The sequence below is a fragment of the Mobula birostris genome, chromosome 5, assembly GCF_030028105.1.
Source record: "Mobula birostris isolate sMobBir1 chromosome 5, sMobBir1.hap1, whole genome shotgun sequence".
Taxonomy (NCBI): Eukaryota; Metazoa; Chordata; class Chondrichthyes; order Myliobatiformes; family Myliobatidae; genus Mobula; species Mobula birostris.
In genome coordinates this window covers 155,186,758-155,209,042 of record NC_092374.1, presented here as the reverse complement: position 1 = coordinate 155,209,042, position 22,285 = coordinate 155,186,758, and the positions used below count along the sequence as shown (strand labels likewise).

At 43.6% G+C, this 22,285-nt stretch overlaps 1 protein-coding gene across 2 annotated transcripts in view; it reads right to left on the bottom strand.

Moving 5' to 3' along the window:
- Positions 1–2,597, bottom strand: part of obi1 (ORC ubiquitin ligase 1) — a 48,921-nt gene extending 46,324 nt beyond the window's left edge. The window contains exons 1-2 of one of the 2 annotated variants that reach the window (XM_072257296.1): positions 2,471–2,597; positions 511–646 (exon numbers count right to left, since the gene is read on the bottom strand). In XM_072257296.1, the coding sequence (XP_072113397.1) occupies positions 511–646; positions 2,471–2,554 (220 nt within the window). In that variant the 5' untranslated portion in view covers positions 2,555–2,597. Of the gene's footprint in view, positions 1–510; positions 647–1,297; positions 1,461–2,470 lie in introns of those variants that run through there. The other variant, XM_072257297.1, reaches the window with a different exon arrangement.
- Between the last annotated feature and the right edge of the window lie 19,688 nt (positions 2,598–22,285).

Sequence of the window (22,285 nt, the reverse complement as noted above, 5' to 3'; positions counted from 1 at the left end):
CATACGACTTTGGGATGCACGGTGGTGACTTGCATTGATTAACAATGCCCACCATAATGAAACGCTGCTGACAGCCCAATACGCTATTCGGCAAGAATCGATGTATAACGTTTTGTATTTACCTGGTAGCAGTTACCTAAGAAGCAGCATAGTATTTTGTTGCACAAGTTGCTCACTTGTAATTAACACGGAACATAGAAGAGCACAGGCCCTTCAGCCCACAATGTTATGCTGACCTTTTAACCTACTCCCACTATCAAACCCTGCTCCTCTATACAGCCTGCAGTCCTCTAGTTTTCTCTCATTCATGTGTCTATCTATGTCTCTAATTGACAATAATAAATTGGCCAGAACTGCCACTGAATAGTAGATTCCAGGCACCCACCACTCTTAAGAGAAAGAGAAGAAAGATTGAGACTGCTTTTTAAAAAAAAAATAATTAGACCTTTTACCATTCAACCAGGAAAAGAAAATGCACTAAGCAAATTAAAACACTGAAAGGACACTTACCTAACACTTCCTTGTAAGGATTTTCAGATGTAATCGGAGTCCTACAAGTTGGACACTGGGCACTGTTTTTCAACCAAGATTCCATGCACGTGAAGCAGAAGACATGGTTGTTTGAACAGATAACCGGGTGACGGACCTAAAGGGTAATAATTAAGGTTACGACACTCATAAATTTGACCAGTCTGATCAACTGTGGCACACAAACTTAGGAGCAGCATGAGAGTATTCGGCCCTTTGAGTTGGTTCCGCCATTCCAACATGGCTGATTTATTTTCCCTCTTAACCCCATTCTCCTGCCTCCTCCTCATAACCTTTGACACCTTTACTAATCAAGAACCCATCAACATCTGCCTTAAATATGCCCAATGCCTTGGCCTCCACAGCAGTCCGCGGCAATGAATTCCACAGACTCATCACCCTCTGGATAAAGAAATTCCTCTGTTCTAATGGGATGTCTTCTACTCTGAGGCTGTGCCCTCTGATCATAGGCTCCCTCACAAACATCCCATCCACGCTTTACTCTGTTTAGGCCTTTCAATGAGATTCCCCCCCCCCCCCCTCACCTCACTCATTATTCTGAACTGCAGCGAGTACAGGTGCAGAGCCAAACATTACACAGGACTCTAATAATCTATTGATACATTACTGAACAAGTCCATAAATTACTGGCAACTTCTTAATTTTGTTCCCTGTATCTAACCCAATGGAAGAGATTTAATAAATATAAACACACAAAATGGCAGTACTTAAACCTGATTTCTATAAAATTAAACTTGAAATGGCTCACGTTAAGTCCCCTATCAAAGTCATGTGTTCATTCCATTCCAGAGACTTGAACATATAAACAAGACTAGAACTTTACTTCAGCGTGGAACCTTCTTCTCTGAGGTTTTAAACCAAGTTAAGTGGAAGTAACGAATTAAATGAATAGGGACCTCTACTGATTTCAGCCAATTCTTTTGTTTGTTTCACTCAACACTTGCAACAGATTATCTGGCCAGATGTGTCAATTTTTTTCTGTAAATATGACACCAATTAGGTATATGCACTTTAAAAATCCAACATTGGCGGCACACGAGTACAAAACATATCAATCTAACGTCTTTAACTTTTTTAAGCACGTCGGCAGACTTGTATACGCACAAAAAAGTTCCCCCCCCCCGGAAAAAATGTTCTAGATTTTATGATAAAAGCCTTGCTCTATCATTATCAATTGTTTGTGGAAATGCTGCTCAGACAAATCGACCCGTTGCCATAACAGCCAAAACAATTCAAAAGAATTTCATTTGTCGCGAGCCGGGACGTTCTGGATTGAACAACGCACGGCCTGTTAACCTTTGTGCAACACGAGTGCTGCCGTAAATTACAAAGTATGGTGTTAAAAATGTTTGAAGTATATAAATCATTTAACTATTCATTCACACCTATGAAAAAAGTGAATTTGAAAACAGTTCTTGGCAAAGCAAGGTAAAAAGCACTTAAAAAGACACTCAAATCTCTGGGCAAAATGCACATAATATAACTTCTGGAAAGTGCTCAATCTTCTTTACAAAAAAAAACAAATTCAAATTCAAAAGTTTGCCAGACGTTTGGAGCTACAAGCACACACTGCGTTTCGGCCGACTAACATAGCAATACGGAAGTGGAGTCTAACCCAGAATTCACGAGTTCTCTTCATTTAAAACTTCAAATGGCTCAACGTCTACATTGCAAGTTTACAGTGCACCTTTAAAAAAATACCCCATTCCATCTTTGGAAAACTAACAGCAAGTCTCATTTTTTTTAAAACCTTCTTACAGATATTTTAATCATCTGTACCTATATGAACATTGGTAAAATTAAGACGAGATCTAGCTTGCAAAAGAGGCGCAAGGGAAGGCAAGACTTTGGGGGCTACTTTGTAACAATGGGGGCTCCGTCTGCGGACTGTTGCTCCTCTCCCCGGTTGCGAGTACATTACCTTCCCCAGACAGATCTGGCACGAGATGGGCAGCGTGAGATTCAATGTAACATTCTGAACGTTCTGAACCGCCGGCTTCTGCATTGTGCTTGGAATTCCGCCCTGGAGCACGCGACCCGAAACAAGCCGACCGGGAGCGCGCGACACGCACTCTCGCTCACCCCGCCCCCTTCCTCTCCTCTCTTCTCTTCGCCTCGCCTCGCAGCAAGCGCCGGAATCTGCCTTCGTACAGCGGAGGTCGATTTGTAACCGCTTTCTTTGCAGCAGTACCGAAAAAAAGGCAAAGATCAAAATGGGGATGCATTAAACTAGGGATTCCCAAACTTGGGTGGACGAACCCCTCGGTTAATGGTATAGGTCTATGGCGTGAAAAAAGTTTGGGAGCCCCTGCATTAAACAGTAAGAATAGCATTCAACCGTTTTGAATACGACTTTTTAAAAAAAAACGAAAAGCGAGCACTTTAATGAGGTTATATTTTGTGTGTTTTTGAGTACTGGGTGCTCCTAAATGAACATTTACATTGGCAAGCGCCGCTTTCAAATATATTTTTCTAGTTTTGGATGAATAACATTCTGATTATATGATCTTTACACTTTAAATTTTTAACACCGTATTTTGTAATTTACGCTAAGTACACGTGTTAAAGGTGATCTAGGTTATTTTGAATTGTGTTGGTTGGTGGAACGCTGTGTTAAATTTTAAAACAAATCCTGAGATCTGATACAAGATTTTAAAAAAAAAGGTGTTACATTCAGGTCTGCTGCAGACTGGTAAACATCTCTGCACTCAAAAATGATATGCGTGCACGCTGCAAATCCACAGGTCCCAGGCATGAGTTCAAATCGCAGCACAAGCTACACAACAGCTCATCATCTAAGTAGCATTTTTATTTTTTAAAATGGCTCTTATAATGGCGACAATGAAAAAAATTCATTGATTCTGTTGTGTTTCTTGTATTTACAATGATTGTCCACAAGAAAATGAATCTCAGGGTTGGAAATTGTGAAATACATAGAACATAAAATAGTACAGCACAGTACAGGTCCTTCGGCCCACAATGTTGTGCCGACCCTCAAACCCTGCCTCCCATATAACCTCCCACCTTAAATTCCTCCATATACTGTACCTGTCTAGTAGTCTCTTAAACTTCACTAGTGTATCTGCCTCCACGACTGACTCAGGCAGCGCATTCCACGCACCAACCACTCCCTGAGTGAAAAACCTCCTCTAATATCCCCCTTGAACTTCCCACCCCTTACCTTAAAGCCATGTCCTCTTGTATTGGGCAGTGGTGCCCTGGGGAAGAGGCGCTGGCTATCCACTCTATCTATTCCTCTTATTATCTTGTATACCTCTATTATGTCTCCTCTCATCCTCCTTCTCTCCAAAGAGTAAAGCCCTAGCTCCCTTAATCTCAGATCATAATGCATACTCTCTAAACCAGGCAGCATCCTGGTAAATCTCCTCTGTACCCTTTCCGATGCTTCCACATCCTTCCTATAGTGAGACGACCAGAACTGGACAAAGTACTCCAAGTGTGGCCTAACCAGAGTTTTCTAGAATTGCATCATTACATTGCGACTCTTAAACTCTATCCCTCGACTTATGAAAGCTAACACCCCATAAGCTTTCTTAACTACCCTATCCACCTGTGAGGCAACTTTCAGGGATCTGTGGACATGTACCCCCAGATCCCTCTGCTCCTCCACACTACCAAGTATCCTGCCATTTACTTTGTACTCTGCCTTGGAGTTTGTCCTTTCAAAGTATACTACCTCACTCTTCTCCAGGTTGAACTCCATCTGCCACTTCTCAGCCCACTTCTGCATCCTGTCAATGTCTCTCTGCAATCTTCGACAATCCTCAACACTATCTACAACACCACCAACCTTTGTGTCGTCTGCAAACTTGCCAACCCACCCTTCTACCCCTACATCCAGGTCGTTAATAAAAATCACGAAAAGTAGAGGTCCCAGAACAGATCCTTGTGGGACACCACTAGTCACAATCCTCCAATCTGAATGTACTCCCTCCACCACCACCCTCTGCCTTCTGCAGGCAAGCCAATTCTGAATCCACCTGGCCAAACTTCCCTGGATCCCATGCCTTCTGACTTTCTGAATAAGCCTACTGTGTGGAACCTTCTCAAATGCCTTACTAAAATCCATGTAGATTACATCCACTGCACTACCCTCATCTATATGCCTGGTCACCTCCTCAAAGAACTCTATCAGGCTTGTTAGACGTGAACTGCCCTTCACAAAGCTATGCTGACTATCCCTGATCAGACCATGATTCTCTAAATGCCCATATGTCCTATCTCTAAGAATCTATTCCAACAGCTTTCCCACCACAGACATAAGGCTCACCGGTCTATAATTACCCAGACTATCCCTACTACCTTTTTTGAACAAGGGAACAACATTCGCCTCCCTCCAATCCTCCAGTACCATCCCCATGGACAACGAGGACATAAAGATCCTAGCCAGAGGCTCAGCAATCTCTTCCCTCGCCTCATGGAGCAGCCTGGGATATATTCCATCAAGCCCCGGAGACTTATCCGTCCTGATGTATTTTAACAACTCCAACACCTCCTCTCCCTTAATATCAACATGCTCCAGAACATCAACCTCACTCATATTGTCCTCACCATCATCAAGTTCCCTCTCATTGGTGAATACTGAAGAGAAGTATTCATTGAGGACCTCGCTCACTTCCACAGCCTCCAGGCATATCTTCCCACCTTTATCTCTAATCGGTCCTAACTTCACCCCTGTCATCCTTTTTTTCTTCACATAATTGAAGAATGCCTTGGGGTTTTCCTTTACCCTACTCGCCAAGGCCTTCTCATGCCCCCTTCTTGCTCTTCTCAGCCCCTTCTTAAGCTCCTTTCTTGCTTCCCTATATTCTTCAATAGACCCATCTGATCCTTGCTTCCTAAACTTCATGTATGCTGCCTTCTTCCACCTGACTAGATTTTCCACGTCACTTGTCACCCATGGTTCTTTCACCCTACCATTCTTTATCTTCCTCACCAGGACAAATTTATCCCTAACATCCTGCAAGAGATCTCTAAACATCGACCACATGTCCATAGTACATTTCCCTGCAAAAACATCATCCCAATTCACACGGGCAAGTTCTAACCTTATATCCTCATAATTTGCCCTTCCCCAATTTAAAATTTTCCGGTCCTCTCTGCTTCTATCCTTTTCCATGATAATGCTAAAGGCCAGGGAGTGGTGGTCACTGTCCCCCAGATGCTGTCCCACTGAGAGATCTGTGACGTGACCCGGTTCATTACCTAGTACTAGATCTAGTGTGGCATTCCCCCTAGTCGACCTGTCAACATACTGTGACAGGAATCCATCCTGGACACACTTAACAAACACTGCCCCATCTAAACCCTTGGAACTAATCAGGTGCCAATCAATATTAGGGAAGTTAAAGTCACCCATGATAACAACCCTGTTATTTTTGCACCTTCCAAAATCTGCCTCCCAATCTGCTCCTCTGTATCTCTGCTGCTACCAGAGGGCCTATAGAATACCCCCAGTAGAGTAACTGCTCCCTTCCTGTTCCTGACTTCCACCCATACTGACTCAAAAGAGGATCCTGCTACATTACCCACCCTTTCTGTAGCTGTAATAGTATCCCTGACCAGTAATGCCACCCCTCCTCCCCTTTCCCCCGCTTTCTATCCCTTTTCAAGCACTGAAATCCAGGAATATTGAGAATCCATTCCTGCCCTGGTGCCAGCCAAGTCTCTGTAATGGCCAGTACATCATAATTCCATGTATGTATGCAAGCTCTCAGTTCATCACCATTGTTCCTGATGCTTCTTGAGGTACACACATTTCAGCCCTTCTACCTTACTGTCTTTACACCGTTTATTCTGCTTCTCTTTCCTCAAAGCTTCTCTATATGTTAGATCTGGCTTTACTCCATGCACTTCTTTCACTGCTGTATCGCTCTGGGTCCCATCCCCTTGCAAATTAGTTTAAACCCTCCCATACCATGTGAACCTTGAACTTTAATAACTTATCAGGAAGGAAATCTGTCCATATCTGTTATGGATTTACGTGTGACCTCAGATCCCAACTAACTTTCTTAAATGGTCTCAGAAATGACCATATTGGTTCAAGAGGCAATTGAGGATGGGTTATAGATATTGGCCTTGTCAGTGTGCTATGAATCAATGAAGGAAAACAGAGTGGCGGTGTTAAATTCTCCACAGAACCCCTCACACTAAATTCAATTTTGGTCACTAGTTTTGGGGAAATGACACAGATTCACCATGCTGCTGTGAGGTTGGTGGGGGGGGGGGTAAAGGATTAAATGATGAGGAGGGTACTTTGAGCTGAAACCTTTGCTCTATTGTTCTCTCCAGGGTAGGCCTTACTTTCGATCCAGAATGACGTCGTTCAGCTTATCGTATGCTGCCCCCCCCCCCCAGCAGAGCAATCCCATCAGTCCCATCCCCCTGCACATTATGCTCTCTCACTCTTGTCCACCAACTTACTATTACAGTTTCAGGGTAGCCAACCTGCATGCTGTTGGAATTCTGGAGGAAACTGAAGGACCCAGGGGAAACGTGCACTATCACAAGAAAAACATGGCAAACACACACACACACACACACACACACACACACTCTCTCTCTCTCTCTCAGCACCCAAAGTTAAATGGTTCAAATTAATATCAGAATGTATACAGTATACAACCTGAAATTCTTATTCTTCACAAACATCCATAAAACAGAGAAAATACAAAGAATGAATGACAGAAACCTTAGAACGCCAAAGCCTCCGCTCCTGCCACGCACAAGCAGCTGCTAAAGCGTCAACTCTCCCCCCACTTGCTCCGGCAAAAACACCACTCACCTTGCAAGCAGTAGCAAAGCCCCCAAAGAATTGATTCCTGGAACTATAATATCGCCCGATGTGCTGAATCAATCGCAGGAGTGGCACGACTGGTAGAGTCTCTGTCTCATGGCCCCAGAGACCCAGGTTCACTCTTGACCTGCAGTGCTCTCAGTGTGGAGTTTGCATGTTCTCCTTCAGCCCGTGTGGTTCTCATTGTTGTTCCAGTTTCATGCCGCGTCCCAGACGTGTGAGTCCATAGATTAATTGGCCTTGATAAAGAGCCCCAGTATATAAGTGAGTAGTAAGGGAAGGAAACATGGGGAGAGAAAGTTACAGGGAAAAATCAGTGGGACAGAGGTTTTGCTCTGTCAGCTAGTATAGTCACAATAGATTAAACACCCATCTTCTATGTCATAAAAGAAATTCCGTTTCCATATTCAGTTATGAGGCTGGGTGGGGCTACCATCAGAGGTCATGGGTTAAGGGTGAAAGGTGAAAAGTTTAAGAGGAACATGAGGGGAAATTTCTTCATTTAGAGGATCATGACAGTATGGAACGAGCTCCCAGCACAAGTGGTGCAAGCAAGCTCAATTTCAACATTCAAGAGAAGTTTGGATAGGCACATGGGTTTGGAGGGTTATGGACCTGGTGCGGGTGGATGGGAGTAGAAAGTTTAAATAGTTCGGAATGGACTAGATGGATCGAAGGGCCTGTTTCTGTACTGTACTTTTCTCTGACTCTACGGCTATTGCATACTGATTGTGGTTATGATCTATAAAGCTACTGACAGTTTCTCTCTGTCTATTGTATTTTCCATGATGGGGGAATCCAGGATTTGTATATAACTTAAAACCATGGATAATGAAGGTGACTGCTATGTCAGCCTTTGTAACAAAGAGGTTGGAGTACTGCTGTGAGGTGATCTTTGGTGAGATTACATTGGAACTAGGTACAGTTGGAGTCTGCATGCCACAAGAAGGGCAGACCTACCTTGAAGATGGTACTGTCTCATCAGAAGACACTGACTAAAAATGGTTGTACTTCCCACAGCTGAGAAGAGAGAAGCATGATCTCAACTGATAGGTAAAGATTCTTAAATGTATTGGTGGTGGCATTCGTTAGTCTCGCGAGACCATGGATCTGCGCCTGGAAAGTCTTGCTTCCGTGTTGCGCTGTCGCAGTAAGCCGACATTGGAGTGTCCTCTCCAGGGCTCAGGCCTGGGCAAGGTTGTATGGAAGACCCGCAATTGCCCATGCAGCAAGTCTCCCCTCTCCATGACACCAATGTTGTCCAAGGGAAGGGCAAGGCACCAGCTTGGCACCAGTATCATCGCAGGAGTTGCCAGAACGAGGTTGAGGGCAACGTCGGACAGCCTTAGGGACACCAGCTCCGGATTTGTCCTCAGGGTTTACTCCCGAAGCCTTTCCCATGAGTGGGTATGGCCGCAAGGCAGCGGAGGTTTGAAATCAGAGTTTTCCCTCTCTTAGATGGACTGCCTTCCCAGGCTGACGAGCTCCATCTACCCGAAACACTGGTTTTAAGGCACCAGAACTCGCCTTCGCCCCTTCTCCTGTCAGTAGAAACAGTTCCACGGGGCTTAGAGGCTAAGCCACATGAGAAGGCCAGGAGCTGGACTTGGTTGTCAGAGGCTATTTGAGGCTCATGCCGTGAGGAGCACTTTTAGGTAGTGGGAGCTTGTCCCCACTACCACTCTTCAGCTTGACAAATGTATAAATCACATCAAAATGCAAGAATGTTCCTTCAGGCTGAAGCATTTGAAACTGGGTGTGTATCATCAGGGTAAAGATGGAGAACTGTGAAACTTTATAAACTCACAATATATATATTTATAATAGAAACTGCCTGTACAGAATGCCACAATCAAATTAAGACTTGAGCAACACACACAGACACTGGAGGAACTCAGCAGACCAGGCAGCATCCATGGAGGAAAACAAAAAGGATTTCCAGATGAAAAGTCTTGGCCTGAAACATCAACCGTTCATTTCCCTCCATAGATGCTACAGGAAAGATATTAATAAGATTGAAAGAGTGCAGAGAAAATTTACAATTATGTTGTCAGGATTTGAGGGCCTAATTTATATAGGGAAAGTTTAACTAGATTAGGACTTTATTTCTGAGAACATGGAGAATGAGGGGAGATTTTAATAGAGGTATACAAAATTATGAGGGGTAAATGGAAGCAGGCTGAGGTTGGGTGAGACTAGAACTAAGGGTTATAGGTTAAGAGTGAAATGTGAAATATTTAGGGGAACATGAGAAGGAACTTCTTTACTCAGAGGGTGGTAAGAGTGTAGAACGAGCTGCCAGTAGAAATGGTGAATGTGGGTTCAATTTCAACATTTGGATAGCTACATGGATGTGAGTGGTATGGAGGGTTACGGTCTGGGTGTAGGTCAATAAGACTAGGCAGATTAATGGTTCAGCACGGACCAGATGAACTAATGGGCCTGCTTCTTGCTGTTGTGCTCTATGTCTCTATGCTGCTGAGTTCCTCCAATGTTTTGTGTATGTTGCTCACGTCAGGGGTTTATAAATCTGAAAAATGTAAATCTCGTTGCTCAAGATTTCTAGCATCTGCTGAATCTCTTGTGTCTGCTATTTGGACTTGTTACTGATTCAAGTACCACTTGGTGGAAGAACATAATAACAAAATGATATGTAACTTTCAACCAAAACTTAATACAAAATGCCTCTCTACCCCAGAAAACAGAGACTTTAAAAAGTGGGACTGGTAAATATTTGGATACTAGGGAAATCAGAGAATACAGAAATTGGACAGGAAAGCAGAGATACAGGATCAGCTATAATCTCATAAGCAAGCCCAAGGGGCTGGATGGCTTAGTCCTATTTTGAATGTTCTTAAGATCAAACTGAAAAGGTCATTAGCTGCACAGCCGACTCACTTTCCTGAGTGCGGACAAAAACGGTGGGATGCAAGATGGAAATCATTAACATTCATCAATTTCTACACATTAATGTCAACTCTTTAAAACACGTAACGTAGCCAACTTACTTTCTTGTATGAAGCATAAAGAATAGAGGACAACACACTTCATTTAACGCAAAATACTCTGCAGATGCTGGGGTCAATGCAACACTCACAACATGCTGGAGGAACTCAGCAGGTTGGGCAGCATCTGTGGAAACGATCAGTCAATGTTTCGGGCCAGAACCCTTCGTCAGGACTGAAGAGGGAAGGGGCAGAGGACCATTTAGGAGTCAGCGCCCTGAGAAGGAAGAAGAAAGCTGTGAAGGGGTGACAGGAAGAAAAAAAAATAAACTGACTGCAGACTGGAGCAATTGAATCCAAAGAAAACCTTATTGATAATTACAAATTAACATAAATTATATTATGTTAAAATATAAACACATGGGTCATAAGGATACATATTAATCTTGAAATTAGTAGTCAGGAAGAACTAAAGAAGAAAAATTGCAAACCAAAGTAAAACAGCAGATTATATCTTAAAAGACTTACAACTATATGTTTTCATTATACGTACATATAGGACATTAATGATGTGCCAACTTGCCACACTTTTGTCTTTGCTACTGGTCCAAGCATCACAGCACTGCCTCTGGCAGGAGGATGTTAGTACAAAGTGGAACATAGACAATAATTGGGATAAACAGACTCCCCACAACATAAAATGGAACTACAGGCATTCTACACATGAAATTCCTCTACATTCGTAGAAATCCTCCTTAGCAGGTTGTTTTTGCTAGTGATTGCTGGAGTGTGCTCTGTGGCTGGAACCCAAGAGTGAAGCAGCGAATTGTAGCATTGCCCCTCCTTAGTTGCTCTTGAGAAACAGGTAGGTGAGCTCTTTGCTGGAACTGCTGTAGACTTTTCAGTGAAGCTACTTCCACTGTGTTCCCACATAGGGAGTTCTAGGATTCATACCATACAACAACAAAAGACTAGTTTATTCCCAAATCAGGATGGTGTGCGACTTGCAGGAGAACCTGAAGGTGGTACTCCCATGCATCAGAAGATCTTGTCCTTCTCGGTGATAGAGGCCATAGGTCTCAGAGATTCCTAAAAAGAATCCACAGACATTTATCTGTAGTATATTGTGTTCTCCCTGTCGCCTCTATACTGGCAGTGAAGAGATTGAATATCCAAGGCAGTAGATTTTGTACCAATCAGGTAAGCTGCTTTATTCTGAATCGTTGGATGGTTTTGAGTTTACTGAGTATTATTGGAGCCACACTCTTCTAGGCAATTGGATATGCCAAGGTGAAGCAACTCTTAGGGTGGAGGAACAACATCTTGTAGTCCATCTGGCTGCTCTCCAACCTTTTGGTATGAATATCAATTTCTCCTTCTAGTGAACAAAATTTTCCATCCCCCTTTCTTTATTCCCCACTCTGACCATTTACTCCTTCTCATCTGTTAATTACTCCCCCCTAGGTTCCTTTCTCCTATTGTCCACTCTCCTCTCCTATCAGATTCCTTCTTCTTCAGTCTTTAACCTTTCCCACCTACCTGGCTTCACCTATCACCTTCTAGCTAGCCTCTTCCCCTCCCTCCACCATTTAATGTAGACATCTCTCCACTTCCCTCTCAGTCCTGAAGAAGGCTTTAGACCCAAAAGATCAAATTATTTCCTCCAGCATTTTGTGTGTGTTGCTTTCTATTCCATTATACTCCTGATCTCTGCCTTGCAAATAGTGGAAGTGATTTAGAGAGCCAGGACATAAACCAGACTTTGAATGACACAACTTTTGACCAGCTGTCATATTGATGACATTTATGTGGATGGTCTTGCTAACATCTGGTCTTCAGTGATTCCCAGATTACTGATGCTGGGATCTCATTTATGGGCAGTATTTAGGCTTGCATTTGTTGGAAATGGTCATTGTCTGACACTTTTATTTGAATATGTGTTTGTTGCCACTTATCAGCCATATACAAACCATGAGCTACAACACTTTTGGAGGAGTTGTAAATGGAATTGATGTTGCGCAGTCAGCACCAAGCACCTCCACCTTTGGCTTTATAATGGAAGGAAGACTGAGGATGAAGGAGCAGTAATGTTTGAGCGTTTGGACACTGTTCTGAGGATCTCCTGTCATGATGTTCTGGGGCTGAGGTTGCTTACATCCAACACAATTTCCTTTGCTTGACGATGGCCTCTATCCATTAAAGTAGTGTCCATTTGTTGACTTCAGGTTTAGCAGGCCTCCCTTCTATTACTCTCATCCCACCTCTGGAATTCAGCTCTTTGGTCCAAGGTTTTGTTGGGGAATTGGTTTGAGCTGTTTTGGAAAAACCCAAACTGCAAATTGGTAATGTCACTGTCAAACACTGTTAGAGACATCTTTCATCACTTTGCTGATGATTGAGCGGAGACTAGGCAATAACTCACATGATTGGATTTGTCCTGCTATTCGTAGTCAAAACAGCCAAGCAAGCTTCCATATTGTCAGGTAGGTGGGATTACTGAAAGTGCTTGGGTAGAGGCATGACTAGTTATGAAGTGCAAGTCCTCAGTACTATGATTATAGAAATGTGTATTCTGTAAGTGGTATTCTCTGCTGTTTTCTGAGGTTTAACTGAGGACATGTCTGTGATAGTGGTCAATTTCTCAGTTGTCAATTTCAAAGGTTCAAAGGTTCATTTATTATCAAAAATGTATGCCGTATATAACTCTGAGATTCGTCTTCTACAAATAGCCATGAAACATAGTCATAATCATAGTCATACTTTATTGATCCCAGGGGAAATTGGTTTTCGTTACAGTTGCACCATAAATAATTAAATAGTAATAAAATCATAAATAGTTAAATAGTAATATGTAAATTATGCCAGGAAATAAGTCCAGGACCAGCACATTGGCTCAGTGTGTCTGACCCTCCAAGGGAGGAGTTGTAAAGTTTGATGGCCACAGGCAGGAATGACTTCCTATGACGCTCTGTGTTGCATCTCGGTGGAATGAGTCTCTGGCTGAATGTACTCCTGTGCCCAACCAGTACGTTATGTCGTGGATGGGAGACATTGTCTAAGATGGCATGCAACTTGGACAGCATCCTCTTTTCAGACACCACCGTCAGAGAGTCCAGTTCCATCCCCACAACATCACTGGCCTTACGAATGAGTTTATTGATTCTGTTGGTATCTGCTACCCTCAGCCTGCTGCCCCAGCACACAACAGCAAACATGATAGCACTGGCCACCACAGATTCGTAGAACATCCTCAGCATCGTCCGGCAGATGTTAAAAGATCTCAGTCTCCTCAGGAAATAGAGATGGCTCTGACCCTTCTTGTAGACAGCCTCAGTGTTCTTTGACCAGTCCAGTTTATTCATATCCCCAGGTATTTGTAATCCTCCACCATGTCCACACTGACTCCCTGGATGGAAACAGGGGTCACCGGTACCTTAGCTCTCCTCAGGTCTACCACCAGCTCCTTAGTCTTTTTCACATTAAGCTGCAGATAATTCTGCTCACACCATGTGACAAAGTTTCCTACCGTAGCCCTGTACTCTGCCTCATCTCCCTTGCTGATGCATCCAACTATGGCAGAGTCATCAGAGAACTTCTGAAGATGACAAGACTCTGAGCAGTAGTTGAAACAAAAACCATGGAAATCAGTTCAAAAGGAAACAGCAAACCCATCTCCGCATAAGAAAAAAATGCAACACAATCATCAACCCACCCCAAAACCCCCTGCCCTTGCTCAAGACACAAGAACATTCACCCCTATACCCCTCCCCACCCCAAAAAACTAACAAAACTGCCACAAGTACATCAACCCCCAAAACCCCTCCCCATAAGAAAGCAAGAAAGAACAAGTGAAAACACAGAATATAAAAACTATAAGATTGAAAAAGTCCATAGTCCAAATCCATAAACGCAGAACCTTGTTAATATCCTCCGTCATCATTGAAAGAGACAGACACCATTTGAATACAGAGGCCTACCCCTGGGCCATAATGAGCCACCACCTAGCGATAGGCTACTCACGGACTCCTTTCTCTGGCAGCAGAGGAATCCCATCAGTGATCCAAAAGCAGGTAGTTGGTGCCGAACTGTCTCTCACCTTCTGCATTTGCCTCAATGTTTCAATCTTCCTCAACACTTTAAATAGTGAATAATCAACGCCGTAATCAGCAAAATAGAGTCGAACATTGGCTTGAGCCCTGTCTCGAATTTCCTTCGCCTCCAAGCCTTGAGGGTTTGAGCTCAAACTTGCAGTCACTTCCTGGAATCTTCTTGGAGACAGCAAAGCACCGGATCACTCAATCAATCTCCAAACTGGACATCACTCGCACCAACAGTTCAGGAACATATTTAAGATAATAAAAAAACGAACATCACAGAAGTGAAATACTCAGTTTTGGGGTTTATCTGAAAGATGTCAACAGAGCTGCCACCTTGACCAAACCTGAAAATTTCTCTAACTTCTGGTAATTTTTCCCCTCCCCCCTTTCCTCTTCTTTCATTCCGCATCATGACTCCCCTTTTACCTCTTCTCTTCACCTGCCTATCACCTCCCCCGGTGCCTCTCCTCCGTTCCTTTCTTCCATGGTCTGCTCTCCTGTCCTATCAGATTTCTTCTTCTTCAGGCCTTTGCATTTTCCATCTATCACTTCCCAACTTCTCATTTTATCCCCCCTCCCCCAACCACATAAACCTTTTATCCTCCCCCCCACCTTATTCTCGCTTCCTTTGCCCTTTCTTCCCAGTCCTGATGAAGAGTCTCAGCCTGAAACATTGATTGTTTTTCCCTTCCCGTTGATGCTGCCTGATCTGCTGTGTTCCTCCTGCATTTTCTGTGTGTTACTCTATGATGGTGGGGATCTGAGGAGGAAGCTGAGAAGAATATCCATTAGCACCTGGCACAAGGTAAGCTTTGGCTAATTTACATTTTTGTCTTAATTGACATAAATTAAATATTTCAATTGTTTGAAAATAGATATAGTAATTTTTATTATTTTGAAAAATTTAACATTTCTTAAACATATTTACTTTTTACATTGATGTTCTATTTGTTCTGAATGGTTCTGAATGACGGGAACATGTGGAAACAATTATCACTTTTGAGAGAATCGACAACTGCATAAGGCATGAATCATGGATAGGTGACTGTCAAGGTTTCTTTCAACTGCTTTATGAGCAGGCATATGTTGTCTTCCCATACAACATCATGAGGTCCCACAACACCTTGGCATGCTATAGATCCTTGCATTTAATATCAGGACAGCTCTTACCAGAGATTCAACACTGAGCAAAATGGAAAAGTTAGAATTGTTTGTACTGTACAGTGATTAAAGGGAATCCCAGTCATAGGTATACAGAGAGTAAAGGAGGGGGCCTAGGACACAGCCCTGAGAGGCACCTGTGTTGAGGGTCAGAGGGCCAGAGGTGAGGGAGCCCACTCTTAGTACCTGCCAGCGATCTGACAGGAAGTCCAGGATCCAGCTACACATGTCAGGGCGAAGGCTAAGGTCTCTGAGCTACTTGTTGAGCCTGGAGGGAATTACGGTGTTGAATGCTGAACTGTACACAACTGTGGCTAACAAGAGAAGTCAAAGCCAACATCAAAGCCAAAGAGAGGGCATACAGAAGAGCAAAAATGAGTGGGAAATTAGCGGATTGAGAAGCTTTTAAAAACCAACAGAAGGCAACTAAGGAGTCATTGAGAAGGAAAAGATGGAATATAAAAATGAGCTAGCCAATAATATTAGAGAGTATACCAAAGGTTTCTTCAGATACATAAAGTATAAAAGAGAGGCGGGAGTAGATGTTGGACGGCCAAGGAAATGGCAGATGAGCTGAATAAGTATTTTACATCAGTCTTCACCATGGAAGACACTAGCAGCATGCTGGAGGTTTGAGAGTGTCAGGGGTCAGAAGTGTGTGAAGTTGCCATTACTAGGGAAAAGGTTCTGGGAAACTGTAAGGTCTGAAGGCAGATAAATCACCTGAACCAGATGGTATACAACCCAGGGTTCTTAAAAAGGTGGTTGAAATTGTGGAGGCATTAGTAATGATCTTTCAAGAATCACTAGATTCTGGAATAGTTCCAGAAGACTGGAAAATTGTAAATGCCGCTGCACTCTTCAAGAAGGGAGAGGGACAGAAGAAAAGAAATTTTAGGCCAATTAGTCTGACCTCAGTGCTTGGGAAGATGCTGGATTGCTAAGGATGTAGTTTCAGGGTACTTGGATGCACATGATAAAATAGCCCATGGTCAGCATGGTTTCCTCAAGGAAAAACCTTGCCTGACAAATTGTTAGAATTCTTTGAAGAAATAGCGAGCAGGAGAGACAAAGGAGAATCAGTGGATGCTGTGTACTTGGAATTTAGGAAGGCCTTTGACAAGATGCCACACCTGAGGCTGCTTAACAAGTTAAGAGCTCATGGTATTATAGGAAATATTCTAGAATAGATAAACCAGTGTCTGATTGGCAGGAGCCAAAGATTAGAAATAAAGGGAGCCTTTTCTGGTTGGCTGCCGCTGACCAGTGGTGTTACATAGGCATCCATGTTGGGACCGCCCCTTTTTCTGGTACATGTCAGGCCTGGGTAACGGAATTGATGGTTTTTTTGCAAAGTTTGTGGAAGATATGAATATAGGTGGAGGGCAGGTAGTTTTGATGAAGTAGAGAGGCTATAGAAGGATTAGGAGAATGGGAAAAAAAGTGGCAGATGGAATACAGTGTCAGGAAGTGTATAGTCATGCACTTTAATAGAAGAAATAAAAGGGTAAACTATTTTCTAAACAGAAAGAAAATTAAAAAATCTAAGGTACAAAGGGACTTTGGGAGTCCTTGTGCAGGATTCCCTAAAGATTAATTTGCAGGTTGAGTCCATGGTGAGGAAGGCAAAAGCAATGTAAAGCATTATAAAGCACTGGTGAGGCCTCTCTTGGGGTACTGTGAGCAGTTTTAGGTCAATTGTCTTAGAAGGGATATGCTGATAGCAGAGAGAGTTCAAAGGAGGTTCACGAAAATTTTTCCAGGATTGAACGGCTTGTCAAATGAAGAGCATTTGATGACTCTGGACCTGTATTCACTGGGATGCAGAAGAACGAGGGATGACGTAATTGAAACATATTGAATGTTGAAAGGGCTCGATAGCTGGTGGTAGACCTGAGGAGAGCTAAGGTACTGGTGACCCCTGTTTCCATCCATGGGGTCAGTGTGGACATGGTGGAGGATTACAAATACCTGGGGATACGAATAAACTGGACTGGTCAAAGAACACTGAGGCTGTCTACAAGAAGGGTCAGAGCCGTCTCTATTTCCTGAGGAGACTGAGGTCCTTTAACATCTGCCGGATGATGCTGAGGATGTTCTACGAGTCTGTGGTGGCCAGTGCTATCATGTTTGCTGTTTTGTGCTGGGGCAGCAGGCTGAGGGTAGCAGACACCAACAGAATCAACAAACTTATTCGTAAGGCCAGTGATGTTGTGGGGATGGAACTGGACTCTCTGACGGTGGTGTCTGAAAAGAGGATGCTGTCTAAGTTGCATGCCATCTTTGACAATGTCTCCCATCCACTACATAATGTACTGGGTGGGCACAGGAGTACATTCAACCAGAGACTCTTTCCTCCAAGATGCAGCACAGAGCGTCATAGGAAGTCATTGCTGCCTGTGGCCATCAAACTTCACAACTCCTCCCTTGGAGGGTCAGACACCCTGTGCTGATAGGCTGGTCCTGGACTTATTTCATAATTTACAGGCATAATTTACATATTACTATTTAACTATTTATGGTTCCATTACTATTTATTATTTATGGTGCAATTGTAATGAAAACCAATTTCTCCCTGGGATCAATAAAGTATGACTATGACTATGAGTAAATGTGGAGAGGATGTTCCCCAAGGTGGAATACTCTAGGACCAGAGGACGCAGCCTCATAATAGGGCATCCTTTTAGAACAGAGATGAAGAAGAATTTCTTTAACCAGAGAGTGCTGAGTCTATAGAATTTGTTGTCACAGGTGGCTGTGAAGGCCAAGACTTTACATATATTGAAGGCAGAGGTTGATGGATTTTTGATTGGTCAGGACATGAAGAGATATGGGGAGAAGTCAGGAGTATGGGGCTGAGAGGGAAAATGAATCATCCATGATGAAGTGATGGGCCAAATGGCCGAACTCTACTCCTGTAACTTATGGTCTTATCGTCTCATAGAACACACACCAGTCTTCCTTGAGGGATCAGAAGTGGAAAAGCTGAGCAGTTTTAAGTTCCTGAGTGTCAACATCTCTAAAGATCTATCCTGGCCCAGCATACTGATGCAATTACAAAGAAGGCACTAGAGCATCAATATTTCATTAGGAGTTTGAGGAGAATTGGTATGCGTAGTGGGCTATGGGCCAAAGGCAGGCAATTAGGATTCATAAACTGGGCAATACAGTCAGCATGGATGAGTTGGGCTGAATGACCTGCTTCCTTGTACAAGACTCTATGACTGTATGTATCATCCAACATCATTGGGAGATTAACGTCCAAGAATACTCATTGTATTGAAAGGACAAGCAGCTAGGCAAAGATGGTGGAGTGGCTCTGTTGGTAAAAAATAACATCAAATCCTTAGAAAGTGGTGACATTGGATCAGAAGATGTAGAATTCTTGTTGGGAAAGCCAAGAAACTGCAAGTGTAAAAGGAATCTGATTGGAGTTACAGTATATATGTCCCCAAAAAGTAATCAAGATGTAGAATACGAGTTACAGTAGGAGATGGAAAAGGCAAGTAAAAAGGTAATGTTATGATATTCATGGGGGATTTCGATATGCAGGTAGATTGGGAAAATCAGTTTTCCTGAATCCCAAGAAATGGAATTTGTTGGGCCATGATGCCTCTTTAGATCAACTTGTCGTTGAGGGTCCTAGGGGAAAGGCAATTCTTGACTGGGTGATGTGTAATGAACTAGATTTGATTAGGGAGCTTAAGGTAAAAGAACCTTTAGGAGACAGAATCACAATATGATAGAATTCACCCTGCAGTTTGAGAGGACGGTGAAGAAGCCAGATGTATCAGTATTGCAGTGGAGTAAAGGGAATTACAGAGGCATAAGAGAAGAGCTGGCCAATGTTGATTCGAAGGGGACACTAATAGGATGACGCAGATATGCAATGGCTGGAGTTTTTTGGGTCAAGTTGGAAGGTGCAAGTTAGATACATACCAAAGATGAAGAAGTTTTCTGAAGGTAGGAGGAGGCAACGATACCTGATAGGAGAAGTCAAAGGCAGCATAAAAGCAAAAGAGAGGGCATATAATATCAGAAAAATTAATGGAAAGTTAAAGGGTTGGGAAGCTTTAAAAAATAAACTAAAAAAAGCTATAAGGAGAGAAAAGGTGAAATATGAAGAGAGGCTAGTGTCATACGGGCACGGGCTGGGAACAGACCCAAGTGCAAGACACAGACACTGAAGTACTAGGGACAGGACTAGGATACAGGGCGATGGCAAGGACACGGACAGGAAAACCAGGAACCTGGAACAGGACTGAACGAGAGAGCTAGGAACCCGGGCTTGGACTCCAAGACAGAGACTGGACAAGGACCCAGTACCTGGGTCTTACCTCTGGCTCGGACCCCAGAACTAGGCAAGGACGAGGCTTGGCAGGCAGGCAGAATGAGGCTGGAGTCTTCAGGCTAGAAGCTGGAGGCTAGAGACTTGGCTTGGCAAGAGGCTAGAGGCTAGAGACTTGGCTTGGCTTGGCAAGAGGCTAGAGACTTGGCTTGGCTTGGCAAGATTGGCTTGGCTTGACAAGAGGCTAGAGGCTAGAGACTTGGCTTGGCTTGGCAAGAGGCTAGAGGCTAGAGACTTGGCTTGGCTTGGCAAGAGGCTAGAGGCTTGGCTTGGCAAGAGGTTAGAAACTTGGCTTGGCTCGGCAAGAGGCTAGAGGCTGGAGTCTTCAGGCTCGAGGCTAGGCAAGAGACGAGGTGAGGTGAGGCTGGAGGCTTGAGACTAGAGGCGCGAGGCTGGAGACTCGAGGCGAGGCTTGGCTCCTCCTGGTCAGGGCGCGGATCACCACCCGACAGAGGCAAGGGACAGGAAGGAACAGAACCAACCCCAAGTAACAGCAAGACGGCCTGGCTTACCTGGGTGGAGGCAAGGGACAGGAAAGAAGCTAGGACCAGACAGCAAGATAAGGCAAGGCTACAGGCAAAGCAAGGCAAGACGAGAACTTCAGGTGAGGTGAGAGTTACCAGCAAGACAAGGCAGGGCTTCTGGCAAAGCAAGGCGAGGCGAGGCGAGGCGAGGCGAGGCGACAGTTACCGGCAAGACAAGGCCGGGCTTCAGGCGAGGAAACAGAAGGCAGGGGAAGGGATCCAAGGAGTAAGGACAAGAACAATCCAGCAACCACGCCCTGCTCGCTGGAGGTATTTATGCAGCCAGCCCCAACGAGCATCAGCTGCCTTAATTAGCTCAGCAAGGACAGAAACAGGGTAGATAGGAAAACCTGGAGCAAGGTTCGATGGACCGGACCGTGAACCAGAATACAGACTTCGCGGACCGGACTATGACAGCTAGCCAATAATGTAAAAGAGGATATCAGTTTTTTTCAGATAAATAAAAAGTAAGACAGATAAGAGTGGATATCGGACTGCTGGAAAGTGATTCTACAGAGGTAGAAATGGGGGACAAAGAAATGGCAGATGAACTTGTTAAGTATTTTATGTCTGGCTTCACTGTGGAAGATAGTATGCCAGAAGTTGGAAAGTGTCAGGGTGCAGAAGTGAGTGTAGTTGCTTTTACAAAGCTGGAGGTGCTTGGGAAGCTGAAAGGTCTGAAGGTAGATAAGTCAGACTAGGTGAACTACACCCAATGGTTCTGAAGGAGGTAGCTGACGAGATTATGGAGACATTAGTAATGATCTTTCAAGAATCACTAGATTCTGGAGGACTGGAAAATACGAAATGTCATTCACTCTTTAAGACGCAAAGGAGGTAGAAGAAAGGAAATTATAGGCTATTTAGCTTGACTTCAGTGTTTGGGAAGACGTTAGAGTCAATTATTAAGAAAGAACTTTCAGGATTCTTGGAGCAATATGATGAAGTAGGCCAAAATCAGTATTGTTTCCTTAAGGGGAAATTTTGTCTGACAAATCCTTTGGAATTCCTTGAGGAAATAATAGGATAGACAAAGGACAGTCAGTGAATGTTGTTTATCTGGATTTTCAGAAGCCCTTTAACGAGGTGTCAAACATGGGGTTGATTAACAAGGTAAGAGTCTATGTTATTGCAGGAAAGGTATTAGCATGTATAGAAGATTGGCTGACTAGCCGGAGGTAAAGAGTGGGAATAAAAAGGGCCTTTTCTGGTTGGTTGCCACTGACTAGTGGTGTTCTACAGGGGTCAATGTTGGGACAGATTCTTTTCAAGCTATACGTCAACAATTTGGATGATGGTATTAATGGCTCTGTGGCTAAGCTTGCAGACAATACAAAGATCGGTGGAAGGGCAGGTCGGGTTCATGAAGCAGGAAGTCTACAGAAGGACCTAGTCAGATTCGAAGAATTCGTAGAGAAGTGGCAGATGGAATATAATGTCGGGAAGTGTATGGTCATGCACTTTGGTAGAAGGAATAAAGGTGTAAACTAAATTCTAAGCAGGGAGAAAATTCAGAAGTCAGAGGTGCAAAGGGACTTGGGAGTCCTTGTGCGAGATTTCCTAAAGATTAACTTGCAGGTTGAGTTAGTGCTACGGTAAGCAAATGCAATGTAGCGTTGATTTCCAGATGACTAGGATATAAGAGCAAGGATGTAATGCTGAGGCATTTTTAAGGCATTAGTCAGACCACATGGACTACTATGAGCAGTTTTAGGCCCCATATCTAAGAAAAGATGTGCTGGTATTGGAGAGGATCCAGAAAGATACATGAGAATGATTCCCGGAATGAAAGGGTTAATGTATGAGGAGCATTTGATGGCTCTAGGCCTGTCCTCACTGGAGTT